The sequence below is a fragment of the Peromyscus californicus genome, unplaced genomic scaffold (assembly GCF_007827085.1).
Source record: "Peromyscus californicus insignis strain IS unplaced genomic scaffold, ASM782708v3 Scaffold_18__1_contigs__length_77618521, whole genome shotgun sequence".
NCBI lineage: Eukaryota > Metazoa > Chordata > Mammalia > Rodentia > Cricetidae > Peromyscus > Peromyscus californicus.
The window spans coordinates 5,770,728-5,790,442 of record NW_026294480.1 but is presented as its reverse complement, the minus strand read 5'-3'; the positions used below and the strand labels follow the sequence as shown (position 1 = coordinate 5,790,442).

At 42.0% G+C, this 19,715-nt stretch overlaps 1 protein-coding gene across 2 annotated transcripts in view; it reads right to left on the bottom strand.

The window, feature by feature from the left end:
• The window catches only part of Adcy2 (adenylate cyclase 2), a 382,099-nt gene that overhangs the window by 99,873 nt on the left and 262,511 nt on the right, over nucleotides 1-19,715 (bottom strand). For both annotated transcript variants that reach the window (XM_052742939.1, XM_052742940.1), the window contains exons 5-11: nucleotides 17,668-17,816; nucleotides 12,832-12,943; nucleotides 7,905-8,032; nucleotides 6,324-6,482; nucleotides 5,194-5,326; nucleotides 3,785-3,961; nucleotides 626-669 (exon numbers count right to left, since the gene is read on the bottom strand). In XM_052742939.1, coding sequence (XP_052598899.1) covers nucleotides 626-669; nucleotides 3,785-3,961; nucleotides 5,194-5,326; nucleotides 6,324-6,482; nucleotides 7,905-8,032; nucleotides 12,832-12,943; nucleotides 17,668-17,816 — 902 coding nt within the window. The remainder of the gene's footprint in view (nucleotides 1-625; nucleotides 670-3,784; nucleotides 3,962-5,193; nucleotides 5,327-6,323; nucleotides 6,483-7,904; nucleotides 8,033-12,831; nucleotides 12,944-17,667; nucleotides 17,817-19,715) is intronic.

The window sequence follows — 19,715 nt, the reverse complement described above, 5'->3', positions numbered from 1 at the left end:
CTGTTACCACTGCAGAGGACCTAGGTTCAGTTCCCAGCACTCATGTGATAGTTTCCAACCATCTGAACCCCCAGCCCCAGGGACTTCGTCACCCTCTTTTGGCCTCTGTGGACACTGCATGAATGTGGTGCACATAAATACATGCACAAAAACACTCAAACACATAAAATTAAACAAAAAAGACAGCACAGCAATATGATTTTATTGTGGACAGTGGCAGGGCACACGAGGAAATTCTTGAAAAGATTTTCCTTTTTGAGGAGGGTGGGCAGTTTGGGTCAACTTTGGGATTCAAAACAAACATAGATTCTAAGTAGCAATTGAAAAAATATAAAACAATTCAGGTTTTTTAAAACTCTGTATCTCTAATCAGAAGAGTGATTTCAAGAAAACATTTAATGCGCAAAGAGTCGAGCAGGTGGTGTTTTCCTTTTCTCTCTCTCAAGCCTATTAACAAGACACTAATATTCTTATTTTTAGAAGCTGGGAGTAATTTGATAGGGCTCTTCATGGTAGCTGCTCTTTTGGAAGACACCTTTAATGGCTCTAACTGATGATAATTACTCTCAGAAATAAATAACAAGCAATATGCCTGTAGAAATTAATAGTCAACGACAAGCCATACCTTAAGGTGCGATTTTGAAAATTATGTTGACCCATTGGCACATCCTGCAATTAAAAAAAAGAAACTCAATTAGTGTCAAAAACATCTTTCAGGAAGAACGTGGCAATGATTCTAAGATGGCACATATTTCTTCTTTTATCATGGTGAGTATAGTTTAAATAACTAAGTGATAACCCATCATGGTGAATATAGTTTAAATAACTAAGTGATAACCCATCTGAAGAAAAAGGGCTTATCATTAACACTTAAAATGTTGGTATAATTCATAAACATAGAACACGGGGATCCTGGGGGTAACAGCACAATTTTGCTTTTTTTAAAGTTTACAATCTTGAAATGTTCAGATCTGGCTTTAAATGGTGGCCTCCAGAAGTCCTCAATGGAGTTGTCAGAGACTCACAGTCATCTGGAAATCAACTGTGGTGTCACACACACATTAGATGGTCTTTAAAAAATATAAGGAACTGCAAACGTGTGTGGTCCATCCAAGGGCTGACCACTAATCCAGGCTGTGAGAAATGGCATCACTGGTTAAATGTGTGGGCTCAAGAGAAAACGGTCAGAAAGAAGAAATGTCACACGATCAATGGGAGTTCCAGAAACAGTGAAAGGGAGACACAGGTCAGGGCTGACAGGTAGATATCTCACTTCATAATAACAGCAAGAGTTTCAAAAAAGACAGACAGACAGACAGACAGACCGACCAACCACAGGGACACGTTTGTACATTTGTAGTGGAATTAAAAGTAAAAGCTAGAACAGTAAATTCAAAGAAACTTCTGCTTCATGCTTTTTGTGACTGGGAATATTGATTTTAATTGGCGACTGGACACTAGAGTTCTGGGATGCCTTTTCTAAGTGTCCTGAGTGCAGGAAGACCCAGGATACCTCAGGCCTCCCATAACAGATCCCTCTCTCCTGATGATTTCACCCTGCTCCTCAGCCCCACCGCCAACTACAACCACGGCCTCAGGATGGTACCTCCAGTTTCAACCTCCCCATAAGTTTCAGGCTTGCAAAACCACCCAATGTTCTTCCTTGTTGGAGTTAGATACGTGGAAGACAAGTCAATTTGATGGTGGTTACTAGAAAGGTCTTGGTTTTGCCGTTTTAAGTAACCCACTTCCTTTGCATTGGTCAGCTCAGTTAATCATCATTTTTCCAGCTGTGGGACATGCTGGTGGTGTGGATCCATTTCACCATCAAGTCTTATTTGCTCCACTTTCCAAGGAGATCATGAATGTGCTTCTCACAGTGTCTGCTGCTGCATTCTTAGAAGGAGAGGTCATTGCTCTCCCTTGGAAATTCTGCAGTCATGCTCCATCACTCCAAAGCATACATTTGTCATATTCCTCTCTTGTAGCACGAATCTTAACAGGTCTTATTAAATCAAACCTGGAGCCAGGTATTGGGGTGAATGCTGGAAGATCAGAGAAGCAGAACACAAACCACAGCCAACCTCACCTCGCCAATTCCTCAGCTGATCCTGTTTCCTCAGATTGGAAGCCTCTGAGTCCTTATCCAAATGAATCTCAGCTGAACTGCTTCTTGAAAGCCTAAAAGCTTAACCAGGTCTAGTTCCTGGTCCTCATGCCTTATATACCTTTCTGCTTTCTGCCATCACTTCCTAGGATTAAAGGCGTGAGTCACCATGCCTGGCTGTTTCCAGTGTGGCTTTAAACTCAGAGATCCAGATGGATCTCTGCCTCTGGAATGCTAGGATTAAAGGTGTGTGCTACCACTGCCTAACCTCTATGTTTAATGTTATGGCTGTTCTGTTCTCTGACCCCCAGATAAGTTTGTTGGGGTGCACAATATATCAACCACACTCCCTAGTTTAAGATACCCCAAAAGGTTCATATGAACTCTTAACCCTGTCACCTCACCTTAGACACCTTCCTTTTGCTGGTTGTTGATGACTTCCCAGCCACCCCCACCTCCCCTCTGCCCCCACCAGACACCACACTCACTTCTCTGAGGGACTCAACCTTGCTCTCCTGACGGCTCCTTTCAGTTTGTTTTGCTCTTCCCCTGAGACTTTCCACCCAGGGCAGACACCATTCACTTCCTGATACACTTAAATGTACCTTCCTCATGGGGCTTATTGTACTTGAAGTACTTGAAGTAACCTTATTCATTTGTCTTACTCCACTGTGATCTCCCACTGCCCATTAGAATGCAAACTCCAGGCACCTGCCCCACCACTGTCCTCTGATGATGGATCACTCACATCTTCTCTTGGTTTACATCAATTTTTAAGTTAAGTATGTGACAACAATTAATGAAAAAAGAGTCTATGAATTTGAAAGAGAACAAGGAGGGATACAGGGGAGAGTTTGGAGGGCAGAAAGCGAAGGGGGGAATGATGTAATTATAGGATAATCTCAAAAATAACGTAAATTATTCAAAAACTGTGGAGAAGTTGTAAAAGCAGATACAGTTAATCCATAGCCTCCACCTGCTGGACTTAAGGATTTGTTGCCGAGGCAGGGGGAGGAGGAAAGACGGAACTTGACTTTCACCTGACAGGCTGCCATGCTCATTCACAGCCAGTGAGAATCACAGAACATCACATCACATCACATCTCAACTGCATCCTAATTCACTCACTGCATTACACGTGAAACTGGACTCAGTCTCAAGACTGAAGTCTACTGTTGGGATTATGTCAATCATCGAACCGTGTTTACTCTTTCTACTCTAGATCGATTTTCTGTATTCTTTCCTGCATCTTATTGCACCAGTCCCCATTGTTAGGACCTTTGGTGTTTCTGGCTGGAACCAGAACAGGGACCTACAGTGATGGGACAGGCACTGCTGTTACAGAGCCAGAGCATCTGGGTTTTGAATAGTCTTGGTAATGCCCATGAGCAGGATATCTGCCTTCATGTCTACTCCCATTAATATGCTCATGGTATTCTACTTTGTAAGATAAAAAAGAACTTGGTTAAATAGTTTTGTCACAGTCAGTAGGGTAAATAATGATATCTTGGGTTATGGAGTTAAAGAGCAGAGTGCCTCTGTGTTAGATTCCATGGCCCCATGGACTCAGGTAACCACCACTGTGGACATGCATTCTGGCTTGGAGATTCACAGTCTTTTGCTACTGGAGGAGCTCCCAGCCCTCCCACCATGCCCATGGCTCTGAGGCAGGCATACCGTGGTGCTAATCTTCCCATTCTCTGTGGTCATGCTGTCCCTGTGGTGCAGATGTGCGAAGGGCTTGGCTGCTCCCCAGGACTCCAAGTACCGTGTCATGCGGACAGATGCCCTCATCTTGGCCCCATCTAGAGTGTGGCGAGGTCTGAAGAGGTGCTGGGGACTCCGTCGTTCTCCCTTGGGAGGAGAAACAGCATCAAAACTGGTACACTCCAACCTCCCTGCTCCCTCCCCTGGTCCTGCTCCAGCCTCATTTGGCCCAGTCAATTGCTTTTCTTTAGACAGTAAAACTCACCTGCAATAGAAACTTAGTAGAAGTGTTAGATATATTAATGGATGATAACGCACAAAGTGAACCCTTCAGAGGAACTAGGGATCTGCTCTAGTTTGATTGGATGGTCTTATAACTAGGTTTGGTTGTGTTGGTCATCCGAGGTGTTTTGGTGCTCTTGGCCTGAATACATGTTCTTGCCCACATTTTCCTGTCACTTATTCACTGCTTGCCACTCATGATACTCATCAGACACTTGCCTCCAGATCAACAGTGAAGCTAATTAGAAGTGTGTCCTTTAATAGGTGAAACCCAGGCTATAGGGAAGCAATCGTAGACAAATGTTCATGGATTTGATCTTGATTTTGTGAACTTGGTTGGCATGGCTCAGAAGCCCATATTCCTGCTTTCTGTACCATTTACCAGCTGTGCCACTTGGAGACCATTAGACAACTGCCCAGCGCTTCAGGGTCTTATGATGATAATACCCATTCGGCAGGAATTTGAGAGAAGTGAGCAGCGTTGAAAGCTCTGAGTCCCTCGATCTCATCTTAGAGGCAGTGTGGACACAAGAAGAGACAGTGTCCTCCTGTCTGCCTATTTCCAGGGTGATGGCTCTCTTGGTACACAAGGGGAGCAGGTCTATAGGTATCTAAGTTTTCACACAAATGGATTATGAGACTTACTCGTTAATCATGAACATTTCTCTCTCTTTTCCCATACACTTACCTTATTATATCTCACTAGATTTTTATGTTTTGATGGCTTCAATAAAAATCTCTATTTCTTCTCAACTCACAGGTTTCAAAGCTATACACACTGAAAGCTTTTCATAGGCAGCATTATGCAACAAAACACACTAACACAACAGACCTCTACAATAATCCTAACCAGTATCCTTCATCCATCCCCTCAGCATACAGACAGCTAATACATTTCAACTATTTTCTGAATAAATATTTGAATTCATCATTACAAAATGTCTTCTATAATCAAGCCATTGCATTTAAAGTGGTTTTAAGAGTGAAGATTTAGCCATTTCTTAGCCAAAAGCATTACCTGCAACAATACTTCCACTACCTGCTTCCCAATCACAGAAATAATGAGCTCATTATCTACACTGTACAGTGGTACTGACCTTGGGGTTGATTACAAAGTAGGTTTTCACCAAGTGCTGTTTTAAATACGGGTCTCTTACTTCACCATCTCCTTCCTCCACTTTGTAAGCCCCGTTCAAGTGCTCCAGAGTGACTGAAGAAATGTGAACACGTCTGAAATTGAATTTTAAACATGTAAAGGGATAAATATAAAGAAAGGTGTTCTATTTGTTTGTGGTTTGGGGAATAATTTCTCTTCCAGGTGAAGGAAAACCAGTGTGTCCTCAGAGATATTGACTTCAATGGAAGTTCATATTGTACTGGCCATTACAGAATGGCATGTAGAGGTCACCAGTGACTAACACTTGCAGATTCTTTGAGTTCACAGAAACCTGTACAGTAGGTGTGGTGCACCTCATCAGAAAACATTGGATTTTACCAAATGTTCATGTGAGAGTATCTGTTAACATCTGCACCCAGGATGTGCTAGCAGAAGTGCTCAGCTGTATGAGAGCACGGAATTCCTCCGCCATGCTTGCCCTTGTGCTTCTTAGCATCACGGCCCTCACATTTGATAGTCACATGACTGACATCCAACCACAGTGGATTCTATGGCTGCTCATGATACTGCTTGTAGATGCGTGGATTCTATGGCTGCTCATGATACTGCTTGTAGATGCGTGGATTCTATGGCTGCTTGTGGTCCTTAGTCTCCTCCTACTTGTAGATACACCACTTCTAGAGTGATGCCATTCCTGTGCTAAAACATGCAATGGCAATTCAGGTCAATATTCGTCAATTTGCAAACAAATAAAGGTTCAGAATTCACTATGTGATATCCATAATGCTTGACAACAGGCTAAAAGACTTGTAGAATTGGGGCTTGAGCCTCTGTGTGTGTGTGTGTGTGTGTGTGTGTGTGTGTGTGTGTGTGTGTGTGTGTGTGTTGCTAGGGAATAAATCTAGAGTTTTTTACATTCTAGGTACACACTCTAACTCTAACCTGAAAGCAAGGCCAAATGATTTTCGTAAGAGGACACTTGACACAGGTATCATGAGACCAGCACAGGCAAGAGTAGCCATCTAAAGCTCAGCAATCCAGGATCTCTTGTTGGCCTGCATGTCTAATTGAGCCACCAGCTCAAAGAGAAAAATTCAAGGTTTGTCTTACCCAGGGACTCCTCCAGCTTCCATGTGGTTGGCCAAAGTGACGTCATGAGACCACACATCATATTGCCACTTCTGGAGACCAATCACCCCACACAGGACATTCCCAGAATGCACTCCTACACGCATGTTGATGTCAACCCCTGTAGCATCCCTCACTTTCCTAAAGAGAAGAGAAATGTTCATATTTCAGTAGTGCCCTTTTATTCATTTAGTGCATGGCCAATCTCACTGCATTTTATTATCCAGAACCTCTCAGACTTTGGGCAATGCCACCAGGGACCCTCCCATGGCAGAGGACCATTTGCTCTTTTGGAGCAAGAGGAAGGGTATAATCTCCCAACCACTCCAGAAGTAGACCCAAAGCTCCAGGATTTGCTTGGAGTTGTCAGTGGTGACAAAGCATTTGGGCCACTGTCTTTATATTTCCCACTGACATGTATCAAGAACTGACCCATTGTATGTGACTTCCTGCTATGTGTTCAAACCCAAATGTCTGAACATTACTGTCTTGCAGTATCAGACCCCATTTCAAATACCATTTTCAATTCTAGTGCTTCTTAGGGTGTATGTCCCTGATAAACGATAGCAAACGAACAATATAACTTATTGGGATGCTTAATAACTTCAGCACACATACGGAAGGTTAAATCTTATCAATTGAACACATTCTTTAATTAAAAAGGAAAATAATTTTAAAGGCTTTAATAATATATTATGAAAAGGAATGTAATTAAAAATTGTCTCTAATATTTCATGATTATTGATAACCATTAACAGAGGCCAATGAAGAATTTCTCTGAAGTGGAGATAGAAACATTGGGCAATGCTTACTTATTTATAACTTAAGATGTTATTACAAAAGGAGTGTCCAGGAAGATGATCCTAGCACTTGGGGAGAATTCCTCAAGGGGAAACGAGGAAGGAAACACAGATTGACAGCATCACATTGTGAAGAACAGATGATTGTCATCGTACATCCCAGTAAAGAAAACCATTAGCATGTCACAATGGCCTGGGATGTGGCATAATGATGGCATTGGAGCATGTTAAAATTGCCCCCAAATGGGCTACTGATGTAAAAAATAAGTGGCTTCCTCCAAAGGGTATCCCTTCACTAGACTTCCTGACTCATCTTATGCTTCAATAATGGGAATACAAACGCTGTCCCTTCAGGTGAGAAAGAGAACAAAGAATTCCCAGAATGGAGGAGAGATACCCAGTCTGTCACCCATTATTTGGGGGTGTAAGAAAGCAAACTACTTTTATCAGCTCAGGAATCATTCCAGAGATCAACAAGTAACACAAATTGTGGAACCAGTAAGTGAAGTTTGTTTGAATCAGCTTTGAAACAAACTTTATTAACTCAGTATCTCTGAAATCAGTGGTTGATAACAATGACCCTAAACACAAGTGCCAGTCTTTCTCTGGACTGAGGAACTCTCATGCCAGTAGATCTATTTCCTCATATTTATCCTTAAGTGTACAGTTAGTGCCAGAACACAGAAAATAGAAAGAGCTGCAGTGAGAAACACAACTCAAAATTGTTCTGCCCTAAAACAGTATTTCTGAGTGATACACTTACTTTATGGCTTCACACATATCCAATCCCATTTTCACACAGTTCTTGGCGTGGTTAGGGAGAGATATAGGGAGTCCGGAAACACAGTAATAGCAGTCTCCTAAAATTTTAATTCTCATGCATTCATTCTCCTGGAAGAAGAATTCAGAAGACCTCATTTGCATGCAGCTCTTACAGTGATTCATATTTGCTCAACAGCATCCATTGCCAGATCTGCTGACTCAGCTCCCATGGACAGGGCATATGGAGAGCGGGAATAAGAGCATGGGTTTCCTTCACTGCCCACCGAGAACAAGCCAACCCTCTCCACAAGCCCATTTCCAAAGCAGGAAGAATTATGGGAAGGGGAAGACATGGGGCACACAGAGAATGTTCTGGAATAGTTTCCCCCTAAAAGCAGAGGGGGATTGTTCTCGGTAGAAATAAATGAGCATTCTATGTATATTGGAATCATTCAGACCAGAATGGGATAGTTAGACTTAATATGAGTCAGAATCTTATGCCATTCTCTACTACACTTGGGGTTTTCTCATTTATCTTTAACCTGCAGAAGACTCCTACCTACAGACACACATTGTCTGATAAGTGTTTTCACATGCCAATAAGCTACCAAGTAACACGGCTAAACCATTTAGAATCCAGTTGTGATATTAGGATAATTTTTTTTCTAATACAAAGTTTGATCAACTTAAGGCTCAATGGATAAGAGCAAGTATTGTTCTTGCAGAGGGCCCAGGTTCAGTTCCCAGCATTTGTTTCTGGTCCCTCACAATCCCCTGTAACTCCAGCTTCAGGAAATCTGATGCCCTCTTACCCACCCAGAGACACATATGTATATATAATTCAAAAAATACTCCTAAAAAATAAAAAAGAAATAAAGTTTGACCAAATCATTATGCTTGTTTACATTAAATATTGTAATTTGCATTAAAATATTCAAATCATCTCATTCATATGCATCAACCCCACATTCCTTTTTTCATTTTTTTTTTTTTGTTTTTTTGAGATAGGGTTTCTCCGTGTAGTTTTGGTGCCTGTCCTGGATCTTGCTCTGAAGATCAGGCTGGCCTCTGCCTTCCAAGTGCTGGGATTAAAGGTGTGCTCCACCACCACCCGGCTCATAATTTTTTTATTAAGAAATTTTTTATTCATTTTACATACCAACCACATATCCCCCTCTCTTCCCTCCTCCCGCTCCCTGCCAGCCTTCTCACCCCTCCCACCTTTCATCCCCTCCTCTGAAAAGGTAAGGCTTCCCAATGGGGAGTCAGCAAAACCTGATACATTCAGTTGACACAGGTCCAAGCGCCCCCCCCATCCCCACATCAAGGTTGTGCAAGATGTCCCACCATAGGTAACTGCTCCAAAATGCCAGTTCATGCACCAGGGGTAGATCCTGATCCCACTGTAGGGGCCCCTTAAACAGACCAAGCTATACAACTGTCTTGCTTATGCAGAAGGCCTAGTCCAGTCCCATGTAGGCTCCAAAGTTGTTGGTATAAATTTCATGAGTTTCCACTAGCTTGGTTTGGTTTTCCCTGTAGATTTCCCCATCATGATCTTGATTCCCCATCATGATCTTGATTCCCCTTGCTCATAGACTCCCTTGTCCCTCTCTTCAACTGGACTCATGGTGCTTGGCCTAGTGCTTGGCTGTGGATCTCTGCATCTGCTTCCATCAGTTACTGGATGAGAGTTCTATGATGACAGTTAGGGTATTTTCCAATCTGATTACCAGGGTAGGCCAGTTCAAGTACCCTCTCCACTATTGCTAGTAGTCTAAGCTGGGGTCATCCTTGTGGATTTCTGGGAACTTCCTTAGCACCAGGTTTCTCCCTATCCCCATGATATTTCCCTCTATCAAAGTATCTCTTTCCTTGCTCTCCTACTCTGTCCCTATTCCAGCTCAAATATCTCATTCCCTTATGTTCTCATCTCCCATCCCCTACCCTCTATTGCCCACCCCCTTACCCTCAGTTTGCTTATGGAGATCTCATCTATTTCCTCTTCCCAGGGAAATCCATGGGTCCCTCTTAGGGTCTTCCTTGTTAGCTAGCTTCTCTCAAGCTGTGGGTTGTAGTCTGGTTATCCTTTGCTTTACATTCTAGTATCAACTTATGAGTGAGTACATACCATATTTATCTTTCTGAGTCTGGGTTACCTCACTCAGGATGATATTTTCTAGTTTCATCCATTTGCCTGCAAATTTCATGATGACATTTTTTTTTACTGCTGAGTAGTACTCCATTGTGTATATGTACCACATTTTCTTTATCCATTATTCAGCTGAGGAGCATCTAGCTTGTTTCCAGGTTCTGACTATTACGAATAATGCTGCTATCAACACAGTTGAGCAAGTGTCCTTGTGGTATGATTGAGCATTCCTTGGATATGTGCCCAATTGTGGTATCATTGGGTCTTGAGGTAAACTGATCCCCAATTTTCTAAGAAACTGCCATACTGATTTCCAAAGTGGCTGTACAAGTTTGCACTCCCACCAGTAGTGGAGAAGTGTTCCCCTTGTTCCATATCCTCTCCAACATAAGCTGTCATCAGTGTTTTTGATCTTAGCCATTCTGAGAGGTATAAGATGGTATCTTAGAGTCATTTTGATTTACATTTCCCTGATGGCTAAGAATGTTGAGCAATTCCTTAAATGTCTTTTGGCCATTTGAGATTCTTCTGTTGAGAATTCTCTGTTTTGCTCTGTAGCCCATTTTTTAAAATTGGATTGTTTGGCATTTTGATGTCTAGTTTTTTGAGTTCATCATATAATTTGGAGATCAGCTCTTTGTCAGATGTGGGGTTGGTGAAGATCTTTTCCCATTCTGTAGGCTGTCATTTTGTCTTATTTACCATGTTTTTTGAATTACAGAAGCTTCTCAGTTTCAGGAGATCCCATTTATTAATTGCTGCTCTCAGTATCTGTGCTACTGGTGTTATACTTAGGAAGTGGTCTCCTGTGCCAATGTAGTTGAGGCTACTTCCTAATTTCTCTTATATCAAGTTCAGTGTAGCAGGATTTATGTTGAGGCCTTTGATCCACTTGGACTTGAGTTTTCTGCATGGAGCTAGATGTGGATCTATTTGTAATCTTCTACATGTTGACATCCAGTTATGCCAGCACCATTTGTTGAAGATGTTTTCTTTTTCCATTGTACAGTTTTGGCTTCTTCATACATTCCTTTTTAACCTTTCAAGCAGCTCTTTGGTGAAATACAATAAAACCAAAAGTGTTCTAAACACAAATTATTTCCTCTGAGAATAACATGGGTTTATGACGTCTTTGTAAACATGTGTGCAGTTTGTTGGATGTTTTGGCATGTGTCTTTTCCTGGCTAATAGCTTACAAGCTAGGACATACTTTTATGCTTATTTATAGCACTGTTGATGATGTATTAAATAATTTCAGTGTAGTATCATAAACAAGAAAAGAATCAAATTACTCATTAGTTAGGCTCCCTGCACACTTCTTAAATGGATATTTTACATCTACAGAATGTGGAAGTTCACAACAGTGCTTGGCTATAACCTTGAGTTGCTTGGCTTAAGTGATGTGCTTTACCTAGTATTCACTCAGTGGGCTGGGCTGGTTGCTTGCTTATGATGCTCCATTTATGTTATTTAACTGTGTCATGAGCTGTTATCCAGAATGGATCCTCTCTCAGACCACATCAGCTGAGCTGGACTCAGATGAAGCCCAGACAATCTGAGAGGAAGTCACATATGTCCATCTATTCTGACTGGCGAAGTGTGTCATTCTAGATTCTTTTGCATACATAACCCTTGTCACTTGTAGTATCTGTCGTATGTCAATATAATCACTGCACATATAATTAGTTACAATGAAATCACACTGGAAGAGACTATGTCCTATTCCAATCCCTATGAGAGGAGAAATGGGGGTCCTGAGAGGCACACACAGAGTAGAGACCGTCATGTAGACATGAATTATGCTGCTACCAGCCATGGTTGTCTACCTAACATCACCAGGTAACACAATAAAAATGGGAAAATTCAAGTAATTGAGTTTCATCCTTTATTTTTTCTCTAAATATTAACTTAAAAAACTTAACACTTTCTTTTGAAAAAGAGGAAGGCAGAGCTATTCTCTCACTGAAATTTTAACCTCATTTTCCATTAGGAGCTGATACACAGAATAAGATAGCATCCCTGGTGAGATGAACCCACAAAGGACCATGCTCTCATCTGTAGATAAAATTTCTTCCTAAGACATTGGCAGTTGTTTCAAAATGAACTAACCCATGCAGAGCAACTCTTCTATATATAAGTAACTTATACTAATAGATATAATGAAGGGTGGTGGGGAACCATTCAAAGACAAAATTAGGTTGAAAAGAAGTATACAATGAAAAGCAAAGAGCTGACAAAAAGAAATGTTTTTCATCCATATTTCTTCAGAAGGTCTATAAGTTTCTGTAAGTAAGGTCAGTGTGATCTTAGGCAGCTTGAGATCAAGTTTTTGTGAGATTTCCCATAGATGAGCATACACATGATGATCCTGAACTGACATGCCTGTTTAAGTGGCACAAAAGCTACAAGATAAAACTGAGACAATAGTAATTAAAGGGCTTGTACAAAAGGCACACTGGATACCTTAGGGATTTTTCCAGAGTCTTACTTAACTGTATGAAGATAGCATGACTAAACCTTCGCATGGGAAATGCCTACAGGAAATACCAAACAGCACAAGCTGGACAGTGTTGCCAAGAGAATCTCACACCACTTTGAGTCTAGAATTATATGTAAGCAGACTACTAAAAATAGATAAAAACGTGCAGAACTTACATGCTAGGCTACTCCTCATCCTGGATATAGCAAAAAAATCAAGTTTTGCAAACATTCTTGAAGGAGGGAAAATTTGCCGAGATGTACATCTTCACATTGAAAGGAATGCTGTGAAACCCACCTTTGCGATTTGATCAAACTTCCCAAAGAGTTCATTCAGCATGTGGACCAGTTCCCCAGGGGAGCAGTCACTTGCAAGACGGGTGAACCCAACAATGTCAGCGTATAAGATGCTGTGGAAACAGGTGGCGTAAGACAATTTAAAAGTCTATATGACATCGTAAAGACGAATCATGACAATTTCCTATTGGAATAGTGTAAATATTTTGTACTTAGTGTTCTCATGAGACACATGCTATTTCCTGGACAGGAAATACATAAACCATAATAATTAAATCACCCATTTAAATATTTTTCTACTCCTGCATTTAAAATTTATTTTTTTTATTCTTTTCTCATACATCATATCCCAACCACAACTTCCCCAAGGAGTTAGTGGGAAGAGACAAACTGCCACATCGTACTGGTCCAACTCTAGGCCTTTCTTTTCCTCCTCCCTCTCTCCTCCTGGTTCACATCTGCTTCCCACTCATGTAACCGAGGTGACCAATGGAATGTAGGCCCTCCTTGAACGTCATGTGGCTCATATTATACAAACTCTTACAGTAGAAGCAGCAGATAATAAAGCCCAACCTTGTGTACACCAATTCAAATGAAAAATCAAAAAGCAAAATCAAAGCAATACTCTTCCTTTGTAAAAGGGAATAACAATTAACTGATCTTGCATCATTTACTACAGGATCAGACTTCAGTTGGAGTGATGCATTAAACAAATCAAGACACCAGTCAGTATTCAAATGCGACTCATGGTATATGCTGCAAAAGGAAATAGCAGAGTGCTAGGAGAGAGGGGACACATGTGGGTGGGGAGGTGAGTGCCCGGGGGAACTTCACTCTTTGGATATGACAGCTCCGTTCACGCACGTGCAGATGAGTGGAGGCGACTGTGGGTTGCTGCCAGGATGAACCAGTGAGATGTACCAGTATGTGCACTGGCCTTTTCCCATACGATAGTACAGTCCAGATTCTCATGAAGGCTTTATAAGGAAGCCTGGATTCCTGCCTTTAGACTGAACAGTCACATAGTGAAGATGTTATGGCTTGAGATGTACCATGAAATAGAAATAGTCATGAGCAAGGCTATGAAAACAAACAAACAAACAAACAAACAAACAAGCAAACACAAAACCCCAAAAAGCAGAATGTAGAGATTGGCAAGCAAGTGGAGACTTGGATTCATTGTGGATTGCTGGCTAGGATATAGGGGGCATAGGCACTACGGAAGACACTATGAAAGCGCCTAAAATATTTAACCCTGAAAACAACAGGATTTAGAAGTGAGATTAGAGACTCAGATGTTTATATGAGAATGTCCAAGCCTTATTCCACAGACAGAGGGTAGAAACAATCCAAAAGTCCATCTGTGGATGTTTGGGAAGAGAAACTGTGATCTATACATACACTGGAATATTAGTCAGTCTTGGAAAGAAATGAAATTCCAAGATATGCTGGACTTGAAGGCACAAAATGGCAAATGCTGTATGACTCCATTACACCTTGCCTTAGACTAAGAAGCCTTTGGGGGTAGAAAGCAGAATGGTGGATGCTGGGTTGTGGAGAGTAAGTGGGGGGTTGTTGTTTAATGGGGATGGGAACCCCGTGTACCATGAAGAAAAGGAAATGATCACGACAGCTGGAAAGCACTGTGAATACACTTCCACAGAACTGTTCTCTTAGAGCACGGTTAAACTGTCAAACATTGGGCCTACTTTACCACAGTAAAAAACCAAACTATGTGGTGCTGATCATCTTTGTTGCAGCCAGATCAGGACAGGACTCTGTAGCAAAGCAGAGGCTGTGGCTTTATCCAGAGGAGAGAGGTGGTCCTCTGTTGGGGGACAGGTGACTCCAGCAGGCTTCTGGAGAGGCTGGCCTTTCAGTTCTCTTCACATGAGCTCTCAAACCAAACCTACTTCCTTCCACCATCCCTTTAGAGGCAGGGATGGCAGGGGCTGAGCCATGTTCCAAGAGGAAGGATTGAGTTTGCTTACTCAGAGAAGGAGCACTTGATACAAAGAACTCTGGAAACAGAACGTGTGAGGGCAGGGGATGGCACTTCCATTTTGTCTATAACATCCACAGCTTTCCCGGTGATTTAGAATCTGAACTGGGCAAAGCAGCCCCATGGCACGCTGGCAGTAGATATCATAAGCCGACTCAGAGCTTATTTTTTCAATAGAGAAATGAAAAGAGTAAGCAGCGATTGTGATGCAATGTCTGAAATTATGTAAAAGGAACCATGAGGTTTTAAGGTAGCAGTTCTCAACCTTATGGGTTGCAACCCCTTTGGGAGTCAAATGATCCCTTCACAGGGGTTGCCTAAGACCATTAGAAAACACAGATATTTACATTATGATTCATAACAGTAGCAAAATTACAATTACGGAGGAGTAAAGAAAATAATTTTATGGTTGGAGATCCCCCACAGCATGAGGAACTGTATTAAAGAGTCAAACATTAGGAAGGTTGAGAACCACTGCTCTAAAGGCTCACACGGGGGTGGGGTGAGAGAGGATGATCAAAGAATCATTATTACACAGATCACCCTGGCGGTGCACCTTGGAAAGCAGGCAAGCCATTGGAGCCTGAGCAAGGTCTGTGATGGGAGCAATGGAGAGACGTGATCAGACACAGAAGGAAAATGAACCACACACTGCAACTAATTAGATTCTGGCAGGCAGTGTCCAGGAAAAGAAATTGAAGTTGAAGAGCAGTTCCTGGGTGAACTAGGTTTAGGAATCTAGGTTCAGACAGATCATGGGCTTAGACAGGAAGAAGATCACTTTATCTTTGACAGTTTTGCTGTTACCTAAATTTGGGGGTGATCTCCTATACAGAAATTGACAGCTAATACAGGTAGTTCAGGGGCTTCATTAACTGCTTGAGGTTGCCATGTTGTCCATCAAGATGTCCAGTGACTGCTTATACACACCACATTTTCCTTTGCAGGTTTTGATTACCCAATAAATGAATCAAAATTAGCTCCTGCAATGGGAGGGGGGATTGTAGTAGTTTGTATGGTGGAAGGCTGGAAAGAGGAGTCATTTGAATGACACTTCCCCAGATGCCAGAAATGTTATCTTCTTGCTTCTTTAACTTTATAGATGAAATGCTTACACAGCCAAAGGCAAACAAGGCTTTAAAATAATTTTATTGCTTAATGTGCTATAACTTTCTGTAAATAGGCTTAGTTTTTCCCATCACCCACCCGATGTTTCTCATCACCATTCCCATCCCATCACCAATTTTCTCTTTTAATTCTTGCTTGGTGAAATGAGTTTCTTAGTGCTCACTTATTTATGAGTATTTGGGTCACACATGTCACTGGCTCTGTGCACCTTTTTGTAAGATCTGATGCCAAATGAGCCATGTTTCTAAGTTTCAGCGAAGTGTGTGTTTCATCTCAGAGTTTCAAAATTTCAATTTAAAGTAGATGGCCCAGGAGACAGTAGCCTGTGATGAGAGTCCAGATTTGGAGAACAGACTGGGTCCCAGGTCTAGCAGAGGTTCAACAGCCTATGGTAGAGAGCCAAGATTTGGGGAACAGTCTATGGGCCACTTCTAGCAATTATTCAATTAAATGTATCTGTGGTCCTGGATATAATGAAGTATAATTCAAGAATCTACCTTGACAACCAAAGAATACCACCAAAGCATAATAGATGTAGCCAGGTATATGTGGAGAGGATTATGGGGATTGCCCATATGAACAGAAAGCCTGGCATCAACGCAATGGATGGATGAGAGAACAAACTCCTGAAAGAGGTATCTGGGATGGACAGGAGATGAAAGGAACAGTAGCTATGTGGGGGCTTGTGGATGGGGATAAAGGAATGAGTCTCCTTTCCAGTCCAAAGTGAGGGCCCTTATAGTTCCCCTTCTACATCCAGGGGCAATAGATGTTTCATACATCTTGCTTCTGGGCCAGAATCCCGGAGCGTTAGCTTGCTGGCTTCTGAGCACTATAATTCTAGGAATGACTCTCTGGGGGATATACTTATGACAATATCTGTCTTGACAAAGCAGTTATGCTGTGGGATGTCTTTCTGTATGCTGTGAATATGTGTTGCTCTCATTGGTTAATAAATAAGCTGATCTGACCTATGGCAAAGCAGCTGAGAGGCCGTTAGAAAATCCAAGCCGAGAGACAAGGAGCAGAAGGCAGAATCAGGGAAGACGCTGAGCACTGCAAGATGTAATGGAAGCCTCGTGGCAAAACTTAGATTAATAGAAATGGGTTGAATTAAGTTGTAAGAGTAAGTTAATGGGAATCCTGAGCCATAGGCCAAATAGTTTGCAATTAATATAAGCCTCTGTGTGTTTACTTGGGACTGAGCTGCTGCAGGACACAGGAAAACTTCGAGCACACAGTTACTGCCATGAGAAATACAAAGATCTACATCAGGTCCCTGTGGCTGCTGTCACTGGTTGGTCACACACTAAAACCCAGTATCCCAGCTTCCCTGGAATGCTGGCTTCATGGAGGCCCTGTTGCCAGGAAACAAATCTGGAAGGATTGACCACTGTGTCTAAAAAGTTCATGGACACTCAGACTGGTTATACTATGATCTGACTGTGAGGGTTCTCAGAAACAGACCCCACTATCCACCTCTTTTCCTCTGCTCCTATCAGTCATAGACAGCAAATCTACAAACTACAAATCTGTCCAATGAATGAAGTAGACAGAATGATATCATCTTAATGTGATGGTTCTAAGCGGCATCAGAAGGGTAAGGGGAGTGGGTACTGCTCTCCCATCAAAGGATAGGTAGTTACTGTATGACGTGACCCCCGGGGAAAATGCTCCCAGGCAGGCACACTGACTCCAAGCGCATACCTCACGTTGGTGTGCCGTTTGACGTACAGGTTGTGAAAGTTGTTTGTGTTTTCCATCTGGCCTGCTTTGGGGCCCTGCAGCCTCTGGATGATCTCAGCCTTCATCTCCATGGCTATGTGAGCCGGCAGCAAGGAAAGCAGTAGCCGCTCCTGCAAGGAAGGGGAGAAAGGGCAATGCATTTCAAACAGTGATGGGAAAGGCTGCCTGGCTAGGAAGCCAATGCTGCTCTGAAGAAACAAAATTTCCTGAGGTTAGGCCATCTTATTATATCCTTATTTACTGACTTCTAAATAAGAGTTCCTCGCATGGATAATAAAAGAAGGTGTAGTTATTTCCCCGAGGATATTATTCATCTATTTTGATTCTAAAATAGAAAAGCAGGAACAATATTAAAAATCCAAAATACCAACGGACAGTGTAAGATGAAAATGTTCATTTCACCTTCTCGCTCACGTGTGTGATAAAGTACAAGCTATATTGCACTTGGGAAAGGCAGCTGGTATCCCACACTCCCTAAAAAAGGAAGTCAACTATTGCCCAATATTTCATTTCCTCCATGATAAACACTGTCTCCTCCAGTGATTATAAACTACTATGAAAACAGAGTTGGAAGTGTGAGTTTCTGCCAAGCACCATCCAGAAGAAGCTATGGAGCACAAAAACACCACAACACATGAGCTTCCCTTGTATTCCTGGTTTCTGTATCCAGTGAGCACAGCAGAAGTGAACACTAGCGTGCTAGCCACACTGACTTCAGCATATACCTATTTTAGTCACTGTCATCTTCCCACCCTCCACAAGGAAGATAATTATTTCGGGGGAAGATAATCACAGAAGGGCAATCACGCAAAGTTTAAAGTCAACATGGAATAACTTAAATGTTAATCTATTGCATTCAAAACCATCAGTAGACTCCTCTATGTTTGTATCAGCTCCTAGCCGTGGCTCTTCACAACTGATGTTTCTTGACACCTTGAAGGCTCCAGAGTGGGCCCTCTGCTCTTGGTGAACAGGACCCTCCTGGTGATCACAGCGTTGGATCTTAGTAAAAGTGAGTTTCTAATAAAAGATTGAGTTTAAAACACATGAATTTCCTTTAAATTTATCTTTTTCTACTTCCGAAGGCCAAGCACTAAAGTGCTCAAGACTGCCCCATCTACTTCCTGGGTAGCCAATGTAGTTTGTTCCTTTCCACATTCAGTTTTTGGGGTCTTAGACAGTGAGCTCCTGTGTCCACCTGCTTCTGTTTCCATGTATTCTTTAGAGGGCCTCAGATCAGCTCATTCTGTCACTCATGGGCAATGTTTTCTCTGCCATCCCAGTCCCTCTTCCTGCTTTCTGAGATCACCTCCAAATCGAACTCAGATCCTCATGTGGGGCCCAATTGGCATTGCCCTTCTCTTCATATTTTGTAATGAAGTGTGTTATAGCCCAAGCCAGTCCCTCCTAGGAACACAGATTTCATGAGCAAAAATGGAGAATCAAATATAGTGATTTTTCTCTCCCACTCCCAGCCTTATTTAACAACCAAATGTAAGTTACAATCTCTATTTTTAAATCCAAAATGTAGACGAATGACCAACTTTTTAAAAAATGGGACTGAAAAATACAGAAGATAAAATTCCTATGTTATGTAAAACAAATATGTCTCTTTTGTTGTGTAAAAGCATCACTGTGAATTTAGAAAGCAGTGAAATGTTTGGGAATGGGATGTTGAGACAGCTCTGGGAGTGGAGGCGCTTGCCAACCAGCTTGATGACTGGAGTCTGATCCCTGAGACCCCATGGTGGCAGGGAAGAACTGGTTCTCTGGTTTTCACAGGTGTGCAATGACATATCTCCCTACTCCAAATACAATTTAAAGAATGCAGTTAAAGTACATTTAAAAGTCAGTGGGTTTCAGCGCCATTTCTCAGTGCTGTAGCATGAATCTTCAAAGGTCTTATTAATAAAAAACAGATCTGGAAGCCAGGTATTGCGGTGAACGTTGAAAGATCAGAGAAGCAAAACAAGCCACAACCACCTCACCTCGCCAATTTTCCTGGTTCC